This window comes from Apteryx mantelli, chromosome 4, assembly GCF_036417845.1.
Source record: "Apteryx mantelli isolate bAptMan1 chromosome 4, bAptMan1.hap1, whole genome shotgun sequence".
In the NCBI taxonomy this organism is placed as follows: Eukaryota; Metazoa; Chordata; class Aves; order Apterygiformes; family Apterygidae; genus Apteryx; species Apteryx mantelli.
In genome coordinates this window covers 22456478-22476584 of record NC_089981.1, presented here as the reverse complement: position 1 = coordinate 22476584, position 20107 = coordinate 22456478, and the positions used below count along the sequence as shown (strand labels likewise).

At 44.1% G+C, this 20107-nt stretch overlaps 1 protein-coding gene and 1 long non-coding RNA gene across 15 annotated transcripts in view; one reads left to right on the top strand and one right to left on the bottom strand.

Moving 5' to 3' along the window:
- TSPAN4 (tetraspanin 4) overlaps positions 1–20107 on the bottom strand; it is a 448984-nt gene that overhangs the window by 10562 nt on the left and 418315 nt on the right. For all 13 annotated transcript variants that reach the window (XR_010884057.1, XM_067295983.1, XM_067295981.1 and 10 more), the window contains one exon: positions 7569–7670. Coding sequence is in view for 12 of the 13 variants with exons in the window: in XM_067295983.1 (XP_067152084.1) it covers positions 7569–7670 (102 nt within the window). In the remaining variant the exon portion in view is untranslated. The remainder of the gene's footprint in view (positions 1–7568; positions 7671–20107) is intronic.
- Positions 1672–20107, top strand: part of LOC106490063 (uncharacterized) — a 33254-nt gene continuing 14818 nt past the window's right edge. For both annotated transcript variants that reach the window (XR_010884059.1, XR_010884058.1), the window contains exons 1-4: positions 1672–1906; positions 12068–12225; positions 12511–12638; positions 14924–15068. This is a non-coding gene — a long non-coding RNA (uncharacterized lncRNA). The remainder of the gene's footprint in view (positions 1907–12067; positions 12226–12510; positions 12639–14923; positions 15069–20107) is intronic.

Sequence of the window (20107 nt, the reverse complement as noted above, 5' to 3'; positions counted from 1 at the left end):
TTCATAATCATGCAGATTTCTGCGTCACCAGGACCACAGGCCGACTTCAGATCCTGATGTTTACACACTGGCCCGAGGGAGAGTTTTCTCCAAGTATAGTAGTTTTAGGGTTTATTTGCATGGAGCGCCGAGTGCTCAGGTCTTACAGCACTCACCAGAGAAGATCAGCCGATAAAGGCCAATAGAGGGCAGAGGTGTCACACGTTGCCTCGCATATCATCTATCATACGCTGCTGCAAGCGCTCGCAGCAGGTAGTCGGATAGAGACGTTTCAGTGCTCACAGCACAGTGTTTTTCTTCTGCCAAGCAAAAGTCAGAAGCCTTTCCTGGAGCAGCATATATCCCCCTGAGGTTCTGCTCGCAATCCTCTGATTTGGTCTGTGGCAGAAATCGATCCGTAGCTTGCGAGTGTTTGATTTGGGAGTTTACAGGCTACATTTTCTACAAAATGACTTGCAAGAAAAAAAAGTTTGTGACTTTCTGTTGTTATTGTTTCTTTATGTTCCTGCATGCAAAACAGGGATTTCATGAGTAACAGGTCCCAAAGCAGATGGGCGCTATAGGGAACAAATGCCATGCATTTGAGGAAAGAGGGTTTAATCTAGAAATTTTAACGAGAGGGTCTTGCAGGCTGTTGTCACTGGTTGATCAGTCAGAAGGCAGATCTTTTGACAGAGAGTAAGAAGTGACAGGCAGACTGGAAACAGTAAGCCTTGAAAATGTAGTTCACATTGATGTAGAGGGCAGCATAGCAAGGGCTGAGACATTTGAGTGACGTTCAGGCCAGGCATGAATGACACAAGTTTGCACAGGTCGAGACCAGCCCCCTCCCCTCCATACCACCGCATGGCTGAGAGTGTCAAGGATGTCTGACAGGCCAGGGAGGATGAAGACAAAATAGAGGTTTCGTTAGTAAGAGATCGCTAATGGTGTTGTTCCAACAGAGCGTGGGAAGCAGAAAGTAGCTAGGAAGTGCTCTAGGACTGGGACTCCAGAGACTGTAAAGAGCATGTTTCCAGTAAGCCTAAAGGTGGAAACAGGAGGGGATGCAGTTGCAAAGACAACCTGAAGTGGGCTAAATTGGGCTGATCTTGGCTACACGTTGCCCATCCACATGGATCCTCAGTGTATTGTACAAGCACAGAGGATTATATGCTGATGCTTGCCTGCTACTGCTGGCTTGCAAGGCAGACCTAGCGATGGGAGAAAGGGCTAAGAAGCTCAAGGGTGAAAAAGAATGAAGCAGCATGAGAATCAGTAATCCTGGGATGGGAGAAAAGGCAACAGAAAATGAGAACGCGTGAGAAGAGATGTGGAAGACAGGATGAGCAATGAAGTTCAGCATTCAGTGAAGACCAGGTCAGGCGAACAGCATCTCTAGAGGCACTGACCCATACACAGAGGCAGGAACCAGGGAACAGGCAGCAATGGGTTCGAATGGGGATAAACTGAGGGCTCAGTAAATTCAGGGACTTTAGTATGGAGGCCCAAATAGAGAACAGTGAGTGTGGGGGCTGATTTTGGATCATCTGATAAGCTCCTGTGTGTGCAAAGCTGAATGATCAGAAGTAGCCAAATCCTTCAGAGGGATGAGGGGCTACTAGAAGAAAGGAGAATATTAAGGACAGAGGGAGAACTAAGAGGCTTTCCTTGTGAGATCTGAGAGAAACACTCTCTTTTTAAAATTTACAGACTTTCTGAGCAAGGATAACTGGGAGACAGTCCTGTACTTGGAGGATGGAAAAAGCACAGATCACATGGAAGAAAATACCTGCAACAAGCAGTTTGTTGGAGCCAGTTATTATTTCAGACTTTCTGTTCTTCCACAAAGGCTGATGTTTTGCCACGGCCAGAAAGCTAAGCTGCCTGATCGGCATAAAGCAATTGCAGACTTGATTTTTGGAAGGTAAGCTACAACCACATTCACTTTATGGGTCACATTTACAGTCCTGTATTGTTCCTTTCACTACTTAGCAATAAAATTAGACAAGACTGCCTAATTGCTTAATTCTGTCCCTAGTTTCAATGGGCAACAATAGGATAATGTTTTCAGAAACAATTACAGACTAATAGTACTTTTATTTTATCGAGACTACCACACTTTAAAAGGGGATAATTTCAGAAGATGTTAGATACTGTCTTTTGAATAGCAGTACCTTGAAGACACCTTGACTTGGACACCCCACAGCACTTGATTCTAGGGCTTGCAGCTGTGAAAGAGCATGCATGGGGAGATGAAACTGTGCCTGCCCACTCAAAGGAACACTGGTACTTATGCAATATGGTGATAGTTGGGTAGTAGTTCTGGGGGCACTGATAATAGTTGGGGAAGAGTTGCTCAAACAAGCAAAAAATTGTCAAAACACCTCTTGAGTATCTAAGCTGCTGTTGCTGAACGTTTCTAGGAATACTGATGAACCTCTCCTGTTTGCTTCACTTGTTTCACGTGGGAGGCTCTGGCTCCTGAAATGTCAAAACACACTTCTTTCTTTCCTCCTTTCTCTCCCATATTGATGGCCCCGGGGGGGTTGGCTGGGAAGCGCAGAGTCGGCTCGTGAGAGCTCTGGACGATTAGGGGCTGCTCAACGCAGCGATGCAGCCAGAGGTCGCGGGCTGAGGAGCGCTGCCCCAGCCAGGCAGCGTCACACGGCACGGAGCGCTCTGGGCTGTGTTTACGGAACGCAACGCTGCTGCCGGGCAGCTTTATTTTTGTGTTAACAAGCAATTGCTGCTCTGGCCTGGGATAGCTAGCGCTGGTAATTCATGCTGAACAAAATGTTCCTACCTTACTGCAGTGGAAGCATGCAGAAGAAGAGTTAAAACGTTATATGTATTTTACTGGCTACTCTAGTATTAAAGACTAAGTGGATAATATTTCTTTGCCAAATTCTTGCAAAAATCAGCCATGTTGGAATAGGGCTTATGAATAAAAATTAAACCCACAGATACTGAATCCCTGTCTCAGATGATAGGTTTTTTAGCAGTTACTGTTTTTCTGGTATCATGACTGTGAGGGACTTAGGGACATGGTGCCTTGTATATGTCTTTTTCCTCCATCACTCTGAAAAGTGGTGAATAAGATGATTTTAATTTAAAATCATATAATATTTAATGGATGGTTTGGATTACTTCAGCAGTAATCCAGAGTGTGTTTTAATCTAACATAGAATCAATGACGGGTGGAGGGGGATTGGGTCAAGTTTTGCTCTCAGTTACAGTGGTCTAAGTAGACATGAAAGGCATTATACAGCAATGAAAGTGAGCTGAAGCTGCTTGCTTTAGTGAAGCTAATGCTTTTTCTACAGCCCTCTCAAATTACTGACTGGTTAGTTAAAAGGAGAAGTATTCAAACATTGATCACAAAGATGCTGGTGATGAAGCAGCATTTTAAAAATTAATGCTCATTTCTCATTTCCTAATGGTTTCCACCTGTAACTTTAACCAGTCCTGGTTGTTAAGGAGTGGAACGCAGCTCAGTGCAACTTACAGCCTAAAGTATTAGAATTTTAGTCATGTTTAAAATTACTTTGTGTGCTTTTGTAGTCCCCAGGCACCACATGCAAAAGTCACCTGCTTGTGTGTCTGTTCCTTTTAAGGTTTGAAACTCCATTGAGAAAGACAGTGAGTTTGGAAAGATGAAGGTATTTAAAAAAAAAAAAAGAATCAATAAGATATTCCAATTTGAAACAGCTCCCTGACCTAGAGGCTTAACTCTTCTGCCAGAGGAGTCTAATGCTTTCCCTCTAACATCCACTGCATATGTGCAGCTGAACCCAACTCCTTTATTGGTAGTCTGAAAATATCAGTCATGGACTAAAACTAGAACTTCCTCCCTAAACATGGAGCTGAGGGACCCTGCTGTTTTTCTGTGTTCCCAGTCATGAACTGCAGAATGATTTTCCCCTTTTTAACAGAAGCGTATGTGATTTCTCAAGGTACAAGGCTGCAAAGAAATAAGCCAAAAGAGGAGAAAGAACACAAAACCAGTGCCTGTTATCCTTTCTGCTTAATTATTCTCAGGTTCCCCCCTTCTAAAAGAAAAAAAGAATTTGATCATGTCTGTCAAAGGTGCTCAGGGCTTTCACACTTGAAGAAGAAGAGATTCAATCAATCACCACCATTCACAAGTGAATGCGTGCACTGGGTATCCATACTGCCCGTTGAAACTCCTCTCTAATTTGTGATCAAGCAGTCACACAAAAACCAAATGCCACCTGCTAAATGCGCTTCTTTTTCTGGAAAACTGTTTTTTTCTGTCTTTAAGCAAAATAGAAGCCCTTATTCTGTTAGTTGCTATACACCGTCCTATTTAGTAAACTCACGATGGGGATGGTCTTTGTCTAAGTTAATGGCAGGAAGAAGGAAGACGTATGCCAGAGCTTAGCTCCCTGGTGTCTGCGCCTCATGCTTTAATCACAGTGCCATCCTTCTGCTCAAGCTCTGAATGACGTTTTTGCAAAGAAAAGGAGTGTGAATGCGGAGGGGATAAGGGAGGAGGAGGAGGAGGAGGAGGAGGACTCATTAACACTGCTGCTACTGTCATGTTTTGCTTTGTGTTTTGGGTTGTTGTTTTCTTCTCTGAGGCTGCTGTTTTCCATCCATGTACAGACATGGCTCATTGCTCAACCAATGACTGATGTCTACTGGCTCCATTAAAAAAATCAGTGCTGAGACATTTGCCTATATGGCAGTGTGATTAGCTCTAATGGGGGGGTCTTTTGCCAGTAGTCTCTTAGGAGCCAGAATGAAAACAGCTGGGCTGGGACCTTCCTTTCTGGAAGTCCCCTGCATGTTCCTAATCCCCCTATCAGTGATTACACTCTACTGATTAGGGATGTAAGGAGTAACGATTATACTGAACACAAAAAAATAATACTTGGCATTTACATAGTGCTATTCAGCTGCACAGTGCTTTACATAATTAACCGTGCTGGGATTGCTTTCACTGCACCACTGCAATAGTCTACTGCTGAATAGTTTTGAAAGATACATGTGAAAACCAATTATGCAGAGCAGCAGAAATGTATCTGTGGGAGCTCTTTGCTGGTCCCCTCAGTGCCCAGCACTGGGACCACACAGGCTTTAACACTGCAGTACTGTCAAGACAGCGCATGGTAATTTCACAGTTGTTATGTTAGAAAAAAAGAGTGATTTAACGTGATTGTACGTGGCTTGCAAGATAGCACTGTCCTATTAGCTTTTGTGGTCCTAAGAACTAGCTGAAGTTAGTTTGACCTGAAGCTTTTAAGACACTCATCAAATTGTAATAGGATGAAGGCCAGAGGGACCATTAATACCATCTAGCATGATCTGTAGCACTACACTGGCCACAGAATATCATCGAGTCCTGCCTCAAGCCCAAACCTGTGGCTGAACAAGATCATTTCCATTAGACAAACACCTTATCTTGACATGGGTGAAAGAGAATCTACCATCCTTCTATATCTGCATCTCACCATCAAAGATTTGTATCTTAAATTTCTAACTCTCGGATCACACTATGCTTTCTTTCCAAAAATTACAGAGCTCTTTTCTTTCAAAACCCTTTTCCCTTTCTGTCCTCTTTTTATGGGCTGTAATCACATCACTATTTCATCTTTTCCTGGTTAAGTAGAGATTTTAAATTTCTCACTAAAAAGTAGATTCCAGAATCCTAATTATTCTTGTACATTGTTTCTGAACCAAGTCCAATTTGGGAACATCTTGAAAAAATGTGGATAGGTGAACTAGTCATACTAGTTATGTATCATAACACCTATTTCACAGAAGAAAAGCAGAAGCATGGATTTTGCATCCCACAAATCCTCCAAATAATGTTTTTCCCCCCATCTTTGACATATATTTTTAATACTTCTTGAGTTGTCACTGAAGCCTGATTAATATTTACTGCAAACATCTTAATATTAGTAAATTCTATTATATTTTGACTAAGCAGAGTTAATTGGTTTGGGGGAGTATAACTTGTAATACTTTTTCAAACAAGTAGTGATATTAAAATTTTAATCTACCTTTCACATGGCTCACTCTTGGGCTAGATCCGCAAAATATATTTGTCTTACAAGCCATTAATAGCTTCTCATGTTTGACTGTAGTATTGGGAAGAGAAAATATTAAAAAAGCATTGCAAAATGCCGTGACCTTTTAAAGTTAACAGGAGGCACCTTCCACGTGCAGTTGTTACAATGCAGGAATAGAGAGCTTATCAGCGTGTTTGCGGGACCTGAGCTGCATAAGTCTTTCACACACGGTGCTGTCACTGCCAGCCTACTGCACTCGGTACAGACAGTTCACGCAGCTCCAAAGATGCACCAGGGGTCTGGCAAGGCTAGTCTTTGATTCTGCTAGTCATCCTGAATTTTTAATTTCCCAGACCCTTCCTTGCAGCCTGCCTATCTGTACTGTACAGCAGAGTAGCTGTGAATCTCAGACGCTACCAAACTGAAAAATGCATAATTCAGGATTTCAACCCAAGTGGCAGTAGAGGAAAGAAAGAGTAAATGAGCAAGTTTCTCATACCAAAATGTGGTAGGTAGCCCATCCATCATCCTGAATAGCTCACATAGCCTTGGAAGCGTTGGGGTAGGTATCATCTTTGGCCAATTTAAGACAATGGAGACAAGACTAGAGCCCTGCAAGTCTGCACCATGCTGGTGCCTCTAGAGGAGACTCTCTGAGAAAGCTACACAAGATTTTTGAATGAAGTCAGGACAGTAACAGGGCTTCTTCCTAAAGCTGAAGAAAATTTGAAGGGACCCAGCACCTCTCCTCATTCAAGAAGCAGAGGAAATCAAATCAGAAAGCCCACACCTAAGAGAAACGATTGAGCTGAATGTGAAAGGAGAAGGATGGAAGTAATGAAGCTGGACTGCAATGGATGGTGCTTCCTCAGTGAGCCAGCCGAGGACAAAGGAGGGAGCCAGCTGTCGAGCTCAGCGTAACCCGTCCTTATGAGGCAAATACTCTTACATGAGCAGAGCGTTATCAGAGATTCAGAAGGATGTCACAGTGGTGACAATGCAAAAAACATTCCCAGCCCATCTGTGATGGAGGACAACAGAATTCTGCTGGGAAAAACGCGCTGATGGTAGGAAGAGGTTGCAAACACCATGGCCAGTTTTCATTTTGACTACACTAGGGGAAACCAACAATAGCAACGAAAGGAGTCAGGACAGAAATGAAAAGGGTTTGAAGTGGTTCCTTGTTATTACACTATTGCTATTCACTCCAGCATAAGCTGTCTGGTTTCCTTTGACTTTAAAGAGAAGATAGATAGCTGCTTTTTTCCTCTCTGACCATCTCCTTCATTTTCAACAAGGCACAGAATTAATTGATCTTCAGGGGTCAACACAATATAAATATTTAAAAGAAATAAGTCATCCTCAGCAAAGGAGAAGCAAACAAAAAAAATATCACCATTTGTCACAAAAAGCTGATACTTTAGTTGCTAATGTGCTGATTGGGCAGGGGGAGGAGGTTGGCTTGGGATCTGGGGGTTTAATTAGATTCCCTGCAAGAATATAGTGTTACAGAGCCCAGAGGGTAAAGAGAAGAAAGAAGTTCAGACTTACATCTGTTTGAATGATGCTCCATGCATTAGTTAGGCCAATATTTCCATCTGTCCCATACAAATGAAGCCCTTTCTTCAGATCCCGCTGAGCATACTTGTCAATCTGAAACCACCAACAAAAGAAATGGCATTGAAAATAACCACAAAAACCAGTCACAATTTGCTGAGTGCCACATTTCAGAGCCAAAGTGCAAAGGGTAGGGGAGATGAACGAAAGTCCTACACTGAAATGAATAAAAAGAAGTTAACTGCACACTTTTCCTAAAGCCATTCTCCATTAGAGCTGGTATCTGTGATAGACATCTGCATGTTGTAGAGAATGAGGAACTACTCTTCTGAGTTAATGTTCATGTTTTCCATTACAGACTGCCAGAAAAATCCTTCGCCCTCTCACTCACTTGACTACCAGCTACTGGATTCAGATTAACTCATTTTTGCAAATGAGACGTATAACTGAAAATATTCATCTAGCCACAACACTTCCTTTTAGCTTAATATCTTTCTGTTATGAGCAAGTGGAGCTTCTTCTAGACGCTTCCTGTGGGATCAACAGCAGCATTCACATCGTATCGATGCTCTGAATCCTGCTCATTAAATTGGGCAGGGCACCCCACTCCTGACAGCAGGACGGACAGTGTAATATTGAAGCAGCAGGGAAAGAGCTATGCAAAATTCTGCACGGATGAATTGTAAGAATTTAGTTGCTAAATGGGGCTGCTCTTAAGTAAATGCATTTCTTTTGATTTTATAAAAGTACAACATTCTGCTTAGGAGGATATGCAACTGAAGCTGGTGCTTTGTAGCTGAGAGTCCCTCAGCTGGTCCCCAACAGGTAGCCTGCAAAATGATTGTGAGCCCCTCTCTCCCAGTCTAACTATACATGCACATTTCTACAGAATCAAGCAAACAACAAAATGGAAGAAATAATAAGTGGCTATTCACAGCTTAACTCAATTTTTCTGTTGCAAATGAAAAGCATTGAGTAGCACTGCTTAAACATGCCCATACATCCCCCCCCCCCCCCCAGCACACACACATCAGGGGGGTTCTCAATGTTAGTTGTCTGATCTACAGCACAGGTATACCAAGAAGGGTGAGTGCATCTGTCCCTCTTCCTTCCAAATGGTCTGCTATAAACTGGACAGAAAAAATACAGTACCACTCTGAGATCTTTTTGCTGCAACTGTCAACAAGCAAAAATAAATTCACACCTTGCTTCGCTGGGACAGTGCAAGTTAATGCACGTCCTCTCCCATACCGGGCAAGAACCAGACCTGGTGTTGCTTAGGGCCTGCCCCTCCGATGCCAGCCACGCCAGCGAGGGGGGCTAGAACGGAGAGGTGTTAACCAACGCTAATTTTGAGTTATCAGAGGGTGCACAGGTACTCTGCTTCTACTATACACTAGGATTTTCCATCTCTATTGCTCAGTCAGAAGTGTTTCATTTGCTCCTGGAAAAAAAAACGGATGCAAAGGCTTTCCCACAGTGTAAAAGAGGATTTCAGGACTGACTACAGCATAATTTTTACGGAGTAAATGTAGTTACTCCACAATATAACTCCACTACAAACCATGACCTAAAAGTTCATCACGTCCAAGAAATGCAGCGGGTTGTCCGTGGTCTCCTCCAGTACTCTGGCATCCCACCTAAAAGAAGTTTACCCCCAAACAAGACATTATATCAAGCTGAGCCACTGACAAAATACAGCCGTGGGACAGTACAAGAAAGAAAGATGTACATTTGCCTCCCAGCACCTTAGCTGCCATGCAAGTGCGTTGCAGGGGCTGACTGTCTTGAACAGCAGGTGCTGTGCTCCCACCTGTAATTACCATGTAAGCGGCTTTTGATTTTATTCAGAGATTATACACACTTACTGCTACAGCAATTTGAGGAGAAAAACAAAGCTTAGAACTGTCATTAAATTTGGGATTAGGTGAGAAAATTACAGGCAATAAATGATAAATATATATGTTGGGGGGGGGGGGGATTCCTAGCATTCGTTTCAGAATTACAGAACAGGGTTTCAGCTTTGCCTTACCCTCGTTTCCCTGCGACTTGCCTGGACCTACTGGTGTCTAGAGCGGGACCCCCAATACGAACAGAAAGGCAGGGTCGCGCTGCCAGGCTGAGGCAGGCTCTGAAATTTAGTCATTGTCCTACGGAGGTAGTGAGGTGAATTAATTGCTGAAAAGCTGATTCTTAGTCAGAAAGAGAGAGCAGTGCAGAGGAACAGCATGGCTGAGGGGCAGGTGGGGACAGATATGTAGCTAGTAGACTTGTTCCCTTGAAGATAAAACAGAAAGGTCTATTTGGAATATTAATTTATCACACCTCAGGAAAAATCCCCCTGCAAAATCAGAGAAAGTGCTACTACACATCAGCCCACACTTCATACCACCACCGATGAGGGAAAAGGGGACGAGGTCAAACGAGACAGCGCATTACTCTGATGCTAGCAGAATGATGCAAAATGCAAAGGTTGCCTCTCTCTAGTCAAATTCTGCTTTGCAGACTGTTTGATGCAGTCGCTCAGCCCGGTAATTCCTTTTACCGGGGCTCGCATGCTGCCCTGGTTAACATAATCCTCATGCCCTGCTTCAGGCAAATAATTTTTAATAACCTACAATCAGCGTTTATAAAGTACTTCAGTATCAGGAACAATGTTTGCTTAGTCCACACGTGCTTTAATGCGGCCTCAAGGGACTGCCCGAGCGTGCCGTCCTGCTCTTCCTTTTCACCTGCCGAAGATTCACTAACGCGCAGCTTGTCGCAGCAAACTGAAAGCCAGCGGTGGCTTCCTCACACCATTAACCAGTCTTCTCCGCACAAAGAGCGCGAGAACTTGATCCTGTGAGCACAGCTGGCGACAGTCCCCATTTCGGAACTGGAGTGAACGGCACAACGCCGCTCCAGGTGACGGGTAGTGCGTGACCTGCTCCCTGGCCACTACGTCAAAAGCCAGTCCCTCAACACCAGCTCATGCACACTGTCTGACCTGTCACTATTTGTTGGTTTAAAAAGGAAGTGCCTGTTTGAATCTCGCTTAGAAGAGGCTCTAAACTTTTTACAAACCCACACTATCTGTGTGTCTTGTTTCCTTAGCTCTGTCTTATCTCTGTACAAGTCTATTGACTGGTTGCAAGTTAAAAAGAGGCAGACATATACAAGCTGTGAAACACTACCTTCGATTTCTTTACTTTTTTATTTCATGACCACCGGCTAGGGGAGCTATCTGGAAATCTCACAGTTTTATACATGCATACATACATATATGTGTATGTGTTACAGCTTTATATACACATGTATGTGTGTATATATATATATATATATATATATATATATTATTTTTTGAGTGATTGTAAATGTAGTGTTTTACAGAGTTCTCCTTTATTATAGCTTCTAACTGATCTCCTAACTGAATGTGCTATAAATGCACCAAAGGGCGCTAGTCTCTGAAGAGTCGCTGATTTTAAACCTCGTTTGCACAGAGCTACTCCTTATACCATTTAAACTCTTCCGCTTGCTTACGCTAGCGTCAAAAGGCATTCAGCATTACTTGAAGCTTTGCACCCTGCCACGTCAGTATGGCTGTGCCATAACTCTTCTGCAGCTTGTCATTAAAATCCAGCTGCAGGTTGAATCCTGCCTGCCTTTTTCTCCCGACAACCCTTCTGCGTATGGTGGGGATCCAAAAATGAGGTAGCAGTTTTGACCTGCAAAAGTTCTTATGGAACCTGATGTACCCACAAGACACAGAAAAAATGCCAAGCCAAATTTAAAGACAACAACAAATTTGGTATGGTGAGAAAACAGATAAACTAACCACTCACCCTGACCCCGGGGTCCTAGAAGGAAGCTTGTGCAGGAGAGCCGAGACTGGCTTTCGGCGCCGGGAGGAAGGAGGAGCAGGCACCAGGCTTTGTTCTCCTGCCATTTGCGTCTGCAGCTGAGATACCACCACGAAATCCTGCACCATCTATGTCTGTGCCTCCCCAGTTTCTAGCCAGCTACGTAGGGCCCTTTTAATTAATGTGTTTCCTTACATTAATTAATCAGGCTTGAGTCAGAAGGAGCCTTGCACTTTGTACAAGCACATAGCAGATATTAAACTAGACCACTTCTCTCAGTCAGGCTGTGAGGAGTTCAGTGTCTACATGCAGTCCAAGCACATTAGCCTCTGCTTGAAGGACCTGCCTACAAGGTTATATGGGATATTTTTTTCCTAATTGAAGTGCTGCTTGAAGCTCTAGACATATGATTCCTACTGGCTTTGACCAGAGAGGAGCAAGTAAAACTCAGCGCCTGTGCATGGAGCATAGCTGGCAAATGCGCCTCCGGGTCATTCTGTTTCTGCTAATCTAGATTTTGTTTCTTCCTCAAAATATTTTCAGAATAGCATGGATTTTTAAAGGCATCTTTATTCTAATTTAATTTTATCTTTGATTTAAATGAAAACACCCCCAACTGTCTCATTTTCTACCTTCCATTTGACTTTTCAGAAATGATCTTACTGAAAATGAAATGCTTTAACACAGTGATTCATCAAGGCTGCTGAAAAATGATCCCACCCAGCATCCACCAATCTGTCAGCTTCTCTTGTTTCTCTCTACGCTACCAGTCCTCAGCCAGGCAAAATGTCTATCACAAAACAGGGACCGTAAGTACTATATTAAATATTCTGCTATTTGAATCTGCTCCGTTCTCCCATACACAAGCCATGTCTTTCATAAAGCACAACTAGCTAGTGAGGGAACACAATGAAGCATAATAAAAACTCTCAGCAGGCAAACCATTACTCTGAATGAGATGCCTATTTTTAGTCATGTGCAATACCAGAGATTTCCTTGAAAGAAAGAATTTCTGAAAGGTTGGTCAGAAAGAATTTTCTATCAGTCTGGAACCAAAATAGAGAAAAATTCTCTTTCTCCTTGGTTTTCATCAGGCAACAGATCAGAGAAGTAAACTTCTCGCTGGCACCAGGTCTGTGTGAATTCTGGCTTCAGCTGCACGGGAGCCTTATTCATGTTTATCAACATCATCAGATTTCAGTGCTGTTTCTGCTAACATAAGGTGAGTATGTCCTGTTGCTTAGTGTGGAAAGCCACTGTAAAGCAGTGCCAGAGAACCTCTTCTTAGAGTAGGGTGCGCACATTACTAGCACTTCATCTAAGGTCAGATCCTGTTCCCGCTGAAATCAGTACAAATATTTTCTCATTGCCTTCCATCAGGCCCTAAATTACCTCTTAAATATTTCATTGCCCTGTTACTTTCTAAAAAACACAAACAACTCCAAAGTAGACAAGTCGCACACAGGGAGTGTTAGGCAATGAAAGAACTCCGTGTCCGAACTAGAGAAGAGGGAGCTGCAAGAGACACAACTGCAGCAGAGCTCAGGAAAAGTGGCCGGAAGCAGCTCATCAGAGATTGCGAAGGGGCAGGGACCCGTCCCGCTCTCATCTGAATCACAGCAATGACAAAGCAGCCCTGAAAAGTCTTCCTTAAGCCTGTGTATAAAGTCAGGCCAGGTTAGGAAGTGGTTCCTTCTCAATCCGTATTCCCTTGTGACAGCTACTTAAACTGCAGCAATTTACATGTGGGGCTTGTTTGCCTGTCGGCTTTGTCCCCTCTTTGCTTCTGAAAGCAGGAGCCTCCAAGGAGAATCAGGGCCGGCCAACAAGCCCAGCCGTGGAAGCCAGCAGCCCTCAAAGGGCCAAGAGCTGACAGACACCACCTTGCCTCCCCCAGGAAAATAACTGAAGAATTACCGAGGCCGACATAAAAGCTATGTAACAGCAACAACAACAAAAACCCCACTTAGCACCGACACAAACATGCTGAAAGCACTATATAAACATTCTGCGCTGCAAAAACCCTGTGAGGCCCATAATTACTTCCATCTCTGCGTTACAGATGGGGGCTTTCAGTAGCCTCCTCAGTTCCTGCGGATGGTTTGTCAGATCTCTCACTCTCTGTCTAAACAAAAGACTTTGGAGTTTATCCACTTAACTACTGGTGAGGCATGAAATGGGAGGCAAGTACTGGAGAAGCCCATTCCCGTACTTCTTGCTCCTGATGAGGAGGAGGAAGCACTTTGGAGCAGAACTTCTTTATAGGCAAACAAAGAAGGTGCATCTGTGCAGAACACAGGTGTTACCAATAATGACAGCATGTATGATACAGACTTGGACTGAACTGAAGCCATACCAATACTAAACAGCAAAAGTCCTTCCACTGTCCCAGCATGCTGAGAGGGAAGGTGGCTTTGCTGTGATCCTCTCTGGAAGAAGGGCCCAAAGGAGACTCTGGGGGAGATCTTTATTAGCTCCTTCTCATCTCGCCGCCAGCCTGAGCTTGTCAGTTATACTCTGGCATAGCCTTTAGGCAAAGGCCCCATAGAGGATGCCAGCAGCTTCCCCAGCTTTCTAACCTGCAGGTAAATAGAGACTTAATTTCAAGCCTCAGTGCTTCCCTACCACATCAGGAACAAAATATTCCACCCAGGCAGCCCACCAAAATGACTGAGATCCCAAACAGCAGTTATCAAACTGGACAAAGCCACTTGGCAGTGCTTCAATATAGGTAGGTAAATATTCCTGACCTTTCTGGTGATTGCTTCCCCTACCTGTCTGTCTCTCCACCACGGGAGGAGAAGCTGTAGAAATGACAGAATATCCAATAGTTTCCCACTGGGCAAAACTTTTAATTTAATGCCTTGATAATCATTCTCTACAAATAGCAGGCAGTGGGAAATTGAATGTAAACAGAAAGTGTCTAATCTATAAGGTCATTTGTGGGAGCCCTCTTGCCTGCTAGGAGGAGATGAGATTGATTGCACCAAGGTACGGCTTGTTTTAAATGAGATATCCCCAAGCCTCTCTACAAGTAAGAAGCTGAGAGCACTATGCTGTCTCTTCACAACTGAAATCTTCCTTTCGCCGTCTGTCTATAAATAGAGCTCACGTAAAGTTTTGCTGTAAAGTCTACGGAGACATTGCATTAGTTTTGCTGATGTTTGGCTGTTGAGGGACAACTTGAGGCCATGCAGGTAAGGAATGACCCTTCAAGAAGTCACCAGCTGGCAGATAAGAGGAATTTGTCTCTTGGCAGGGCCAGCAGGGTTACACAGCGCTTCCAGGATGCTTTGCTCAGCTCTGTAGGATCCCCACTTCCTCCCCAAATGTAAAATAACTCCAGGACTTAACATTTTTGTAACGATTCCTTAAACACAGCAAGCCATCTTCTTAGTGAGTTCACTTTTCCTAATTTGAGTGCAAAAACCTACATTAGAAATCAAATTTGGGGGGGATCTTCCAAACTTTTAACAAGTTTGCTGACATGCTTATTGGTTCTAACAGTTTCTCAGATACCAAGAGGGAAATCCACTGGCTCTGGCTCTGTAACTTTGAAGGAAGAACGGAGAAGGCAGGGACAGACGCTCACAGGAAATGATCTAGCAGTGGGAAGAAGAACGAACGGCTCTGCAGCATGCTGTCCGCTGAGGTAAGTCCTTTGACCTGTGCCACAGGCTTCCCAGGTAGTCTTGAAAAGTCACCTTCTCTCTTGTGATTCAGTTCCCTATTTGTAAAACTGGAATAACCTTACTTCACTCATGCAATGGAGTGCCCTAAAATTCCTATCGCCATTTGGAGGAAGTACTTGAATCCTGTAATAACCTGTACAGCATTCGGGACAAGCACTGCAGTTAGAGACCCCAGCTGGCACTGAGAGGGTTAACCCAAGCCTCCTCAGCAAGCAAAAGGAAGGACAGTGACACCTTACATTGGCCTGGAGGAGGGAGTTGGGAAACTGTAAGAGAGAGTCTCCCACCACCCCTTCTGACAAGAACCAAATAGCTATAATAGTTTTTACAATAAAAATCTAGTAGGAAAGTCAAAGGACTTGGGTTTTCAGATCAGACCTTTCTGGGTCCATGGCTGTGCTTGCACTTAATTGCTGGTTCAGTCACTGTCTCCTGCCCACAAGCACCTGCTTATGCTCAAAACCAGGCATCAAGGCACCGACCATGGCAGACAGCTGGGGCGGCAGCAAAGCAAGCCAGCCACTGAAACACTCCCAGAGGTACATTTTCCTTCTGCTAAAACACCAGTGAATCCCAACAACAGCATTAGTGGCGTTTTGTTTTTAAATAGAGATCACATGCTCTGCATAGGGTGATGCAGCCAGCATCTGGAAGTGGTAAAACAAGCAGGTTTTGCAGAGATCCCACTGCTCCCAGCTGTCCGGCACCACAGTCCATGTCTGCCTTGCAGTTTCCCTGCTTTTTTCTGCTGTCCGCACAGCCACGTGCACAGTTTGTGTACTTACAGGTTCACAAGCATGCAACGTTAGGATCCATCTCCCCACAGGAATAGACTTTGAGATGCCAAGTGATACAAAACATCTGGATGACTAACTAGGGGAGCCAAAGATTTTCAGTCAAATAGAAATTCATCCCAATTATCACTGGGGGTGGTTAGAACTATGCTGAAAACTGCAATACCGCAGCCACTGAGCCCTTTCTCAAGGGCTGGGAGACTGGAGACATTGCAAGCATGACAAGTCACTAAGTTATACACAACTCAAATATTTTCATCCAAGAGCAAATGCAATTATTTTTAGCAAACTCCACCCTATTTTGTTCAAAATGAGTCCCTTAAAGTCCAAGTGGGAGGCATTTTCTCATTGCTCCATATAAAGTGAATGTTTAGATCACTGTTGGTAGCAGGAGAGACGCTTTTCTTTAACTGGAGAGACCACTGTGATCTAAGCTGTTCTTCTGCACAGCAACAGCTGAGGAACTTGTGCATCAGGTCCCCAAGCTTGTTTAAATAAAGTACATCATAACTAGTTCAGAGATAAGGCCTCAAAATGTTAAGATGCTGCTATGCACATTCTTAGCATGCATACAGAATTAATCCAACAGCACAGCTGACTGCTTATTTAAGAGGATGTGAACATCCTAGATCCAGTCCTAGACCTCTAAAAAAACCCCCTCAAAACCCAAAACAACAACAACAAAACAGCTTGTTTCTTTTTACTGAACCTAGGAATAAAAATTTTGAACAGTAAAACTTGGCTTGCAGCTTCTGGTTTCTAAGCAGTTGTAAAGTTTCAGTGAACATGGGGATAGGGCTGGGTAAAAGTAAGCAGGTAAATCAAATCAAGTCCATGCATGAAAGGCTGATTACTAAGATATTAAATCAATTCCTGGGCATTTTCCATTTTGACTGACAAAAATCTATCAGCATGTGGGAGGCATTTCAAGTGTGTGAACACTAAAGTGTGCCTGTTTTTTAGAGAAATACATGGATTTATTAGAACAGCACTAAAGATCCATCTTATGCCGATTCCTTATAAGGAACATTTTGGTTATGTATAAGTAAACTCTTCTTCAGATTATGAAGCTGGCTGGGGAAAATGAGACTTAACATCTTCAGTAGCAGTGGTACCAGCACTGCTGGGTGCCGTTGTTACAGATACCTTTCCTTTCCAGAATGCAACTGCCTCTGTAGCAGGCTTTCTCCATATACTTGCCCCAAAGATAACTGACACAGAAGAGCTGCTGTCCCCTTTCCCAGGTTACGTGTCCCACAGGCTGCTTTTCCCAGTAGTGCTCCTGTGTCCTGGTGCATCGGCCTGGTGTCCCGCGGATCTCACGACCTGTCCTTGAAGCCCCGTTTCCTGCCTGTGCCACCAGCGCTGCCCCCTCGCTCCAGCTGTCTTTCCCCAGACGTGGTCCCAGCTCCCGCCCTCTGCTCCCAGTGCTCGACCCTAAATCCCTCAGAGTAAATGATGATTTTGCCTTGATCTCTAGTGGCTACAGGATCTCACCTGTGCCAGGATGTAAAGACTCCTCTGAGCTGTGCTCCTGGGCCTATTCCATTTTAGTTTTAGTTCTCTCTCTTTGCTGTTGCTGCAGTGGGGCCAGTGTTGGAATCCCACGTACACAGAGCCTAGGGGAGCAGAAAAGGGAAATGCTCATTCTTGCAAAACCTGTGCTTATGTTGAGGATAATTCCAGGATACCTGTATTCAGCCTCTTTGTGAAAGATAACCACTTTCATTTGTCCTTAACAACCAACCATCAGTATAACCTCAGATAAGTAAATTGGGAAGGATGCTAATTAACATGATACATGCTGTTAAGCCTTTGTTTGCCAAGAGACATGAAAGGTGGCTTCCATTTGTGTTTCAAGTGCTAACAACCTGTTATCTCCATCTATGCAGACCAAATAAAAAATTGCAGAAGAAAAAATGCAACCACCTAGGGATGCACGTGTCAGTAGAGCTTGAGATCCAATTAGGTGCCACAAAGGCTTCAGGACGTGCAGGGGCAAATCAAAGCAGGGAAACAAGCCGCTTCCGTTGTAGGAACTAATGACCATTGTGTGATTATATATTAGGCAGAACAGTGACACTGAACACAGGATCCCTTTGCAGATGCTGTGAGCCGGAAAAGGGAGGGCCGGTAGCTTACTTGCAGAGATGAAAGACTTGGCCACTTGCCCACTAAGCCATTTGTTGCAGCCATCCCATGGGATTAACCTTCGTTTTAATTATTTATGGTACTCATTTACTTCGTTTAAAGGTGAATGAAAGAGCTTTCCAAGCAAACCTACTGAAATACCAGGGGAGGGGGGATGGGAAAGGCAAACTGTACCTTCACTCCTATTAGATGAGCCAGTCCTACAATCCATGTAAACATGGACTAACTTCAAAATCAAGTAACTTAAGATCATTTTCTCTTAAATTCATACCTTTGGTGGGAAAATAGAAGCTAAAATACAGTATTTGTCCACCGCTGTAAGGGACGTAAGCTCCCCATAGTTAATCGCAGGCACTGGAATTGCCGCCTCTTGGTGGCAGACCTCAACACAATATTGTCAGATCCACTGGCAACTAGGAACAACCACAGCAAGCAACACAGCAAGTGGGAGAGAGGGCTGGTTAAATCATGTACTCGGTGGGAGAAATTGTCCTGATTCCTTAAAACAAGGGAAACTAAGGCCTGCTGATGAGTCACCTTTCTCTGTACTGGAACTAAAAGACCCATTTAAAAAAAATGGAAAAGAACCCACTGAAGGGTTAAGATGTGCTACTCTGCCTGGAGAACTTGTCTGGAGAGCCAGGCTTGCAGGGAGAATCTGTGGAAGGGCTTTGACGAAACTGAGTCTTCCTAGATCCAGGAAATGTTAATCCTTGGAGGAGAGCGAGATATGCACACAGCCTGCTTTATTATTCTTAAGATATGCTTTCTCTGAAATTAACTCATTTTAAATAAATAATGTTGAAAGGAGAATTATCATCGTCCTTGGAGGAGATGGAATAACAGGCCTAACGCCAAAGTCATGCTCGCTACAGCAAGCTGCATGCCTACCTTGGGATGCTCCCAGCATCCCATGGAAGTGGGCGATTGGCACACTCCAACGCAAGAGCGAGCGGCAACACGAATGGTAGATGTGGGGAAGGGCAGGCTTGGAGAGCCGGAGGGCTTTGGAGGAGCGCGGGGCTACTCTGCACACACTGAGCAGGACCATCTGAACAGCTGCCTGGCTTTATTTCGAACCACATGGGACAAGGTCTCAATATCCTAGCTAAACACCCAAGAAGGCAATTACTATCTCCATACCAAAATTTTCCTCCCTGGAAAATATGTTCTTCCAATCAAATCCAGATGCGTACACCCCAGAATCACAAGGTCATGGTACGAATCTGCCTGGCTCCACTAATATCAGTGGAGCTGCTCACGTTTCTAGCAACTTGGGATCAGCGACACAGTGCAGCCAGAGCCTTGAACATGTTTCCACTAGGGCATATGCAAGCTTGGAAACCATTCCCTCTCCAAAACAACATCTCTGACATCACGGAAGTCTGACCTCCACCAGCAGCTGGAATTACTTTTCTTTTTTTTTTAAATCATCAAGTTGCTTTGCAGTGGAGAGATCGTAAACTGGTCTGTAAAACGCCTTCGGATGCTAGTAGATGACAGAAGCAACGTAAGCAAGTAACTTATTAAATGCCTCCCTTGTTTTAATGAAGGAAACAACCACAGCTCTTCACTTCACAGAAAACAGATTTTATCTTGAAGGGAATGATTTGGGACTCAGTCACTGCAAATGAATAAACTGTATGGAGATTGCTTTCATAATAACAAAACAAATAAACTGCCAGTTGCACTTACATGTCACAAGACGGGAGCTCCCAGCACCCACTGATGATGCCGGAAAAAAGCTGCGTTCCTCCTGGGAGGTCACACAGGCTGAGCGGGGAAGGGAGCACGCTGCTTTCCCCATACATTAAACAGAAAAACGACAGCATCTTCACGTAGGTGGGGAACTGGGGGCCTGCAATGTTTCCATACAGGACAACAGAACGATATATACCGTTTTTTCATACAAAAAGTGGCACTGTCTAAATAAACAGCAGGAACTCAGGTAAACGGCCACGGCACATGCTGCCATTAGGACGGGCCGGGGATGAGCCAACTCCATGAGTGACTGACTGCATCTCCCTGTCAATGGCGACGGGCAGCCGGGGCGT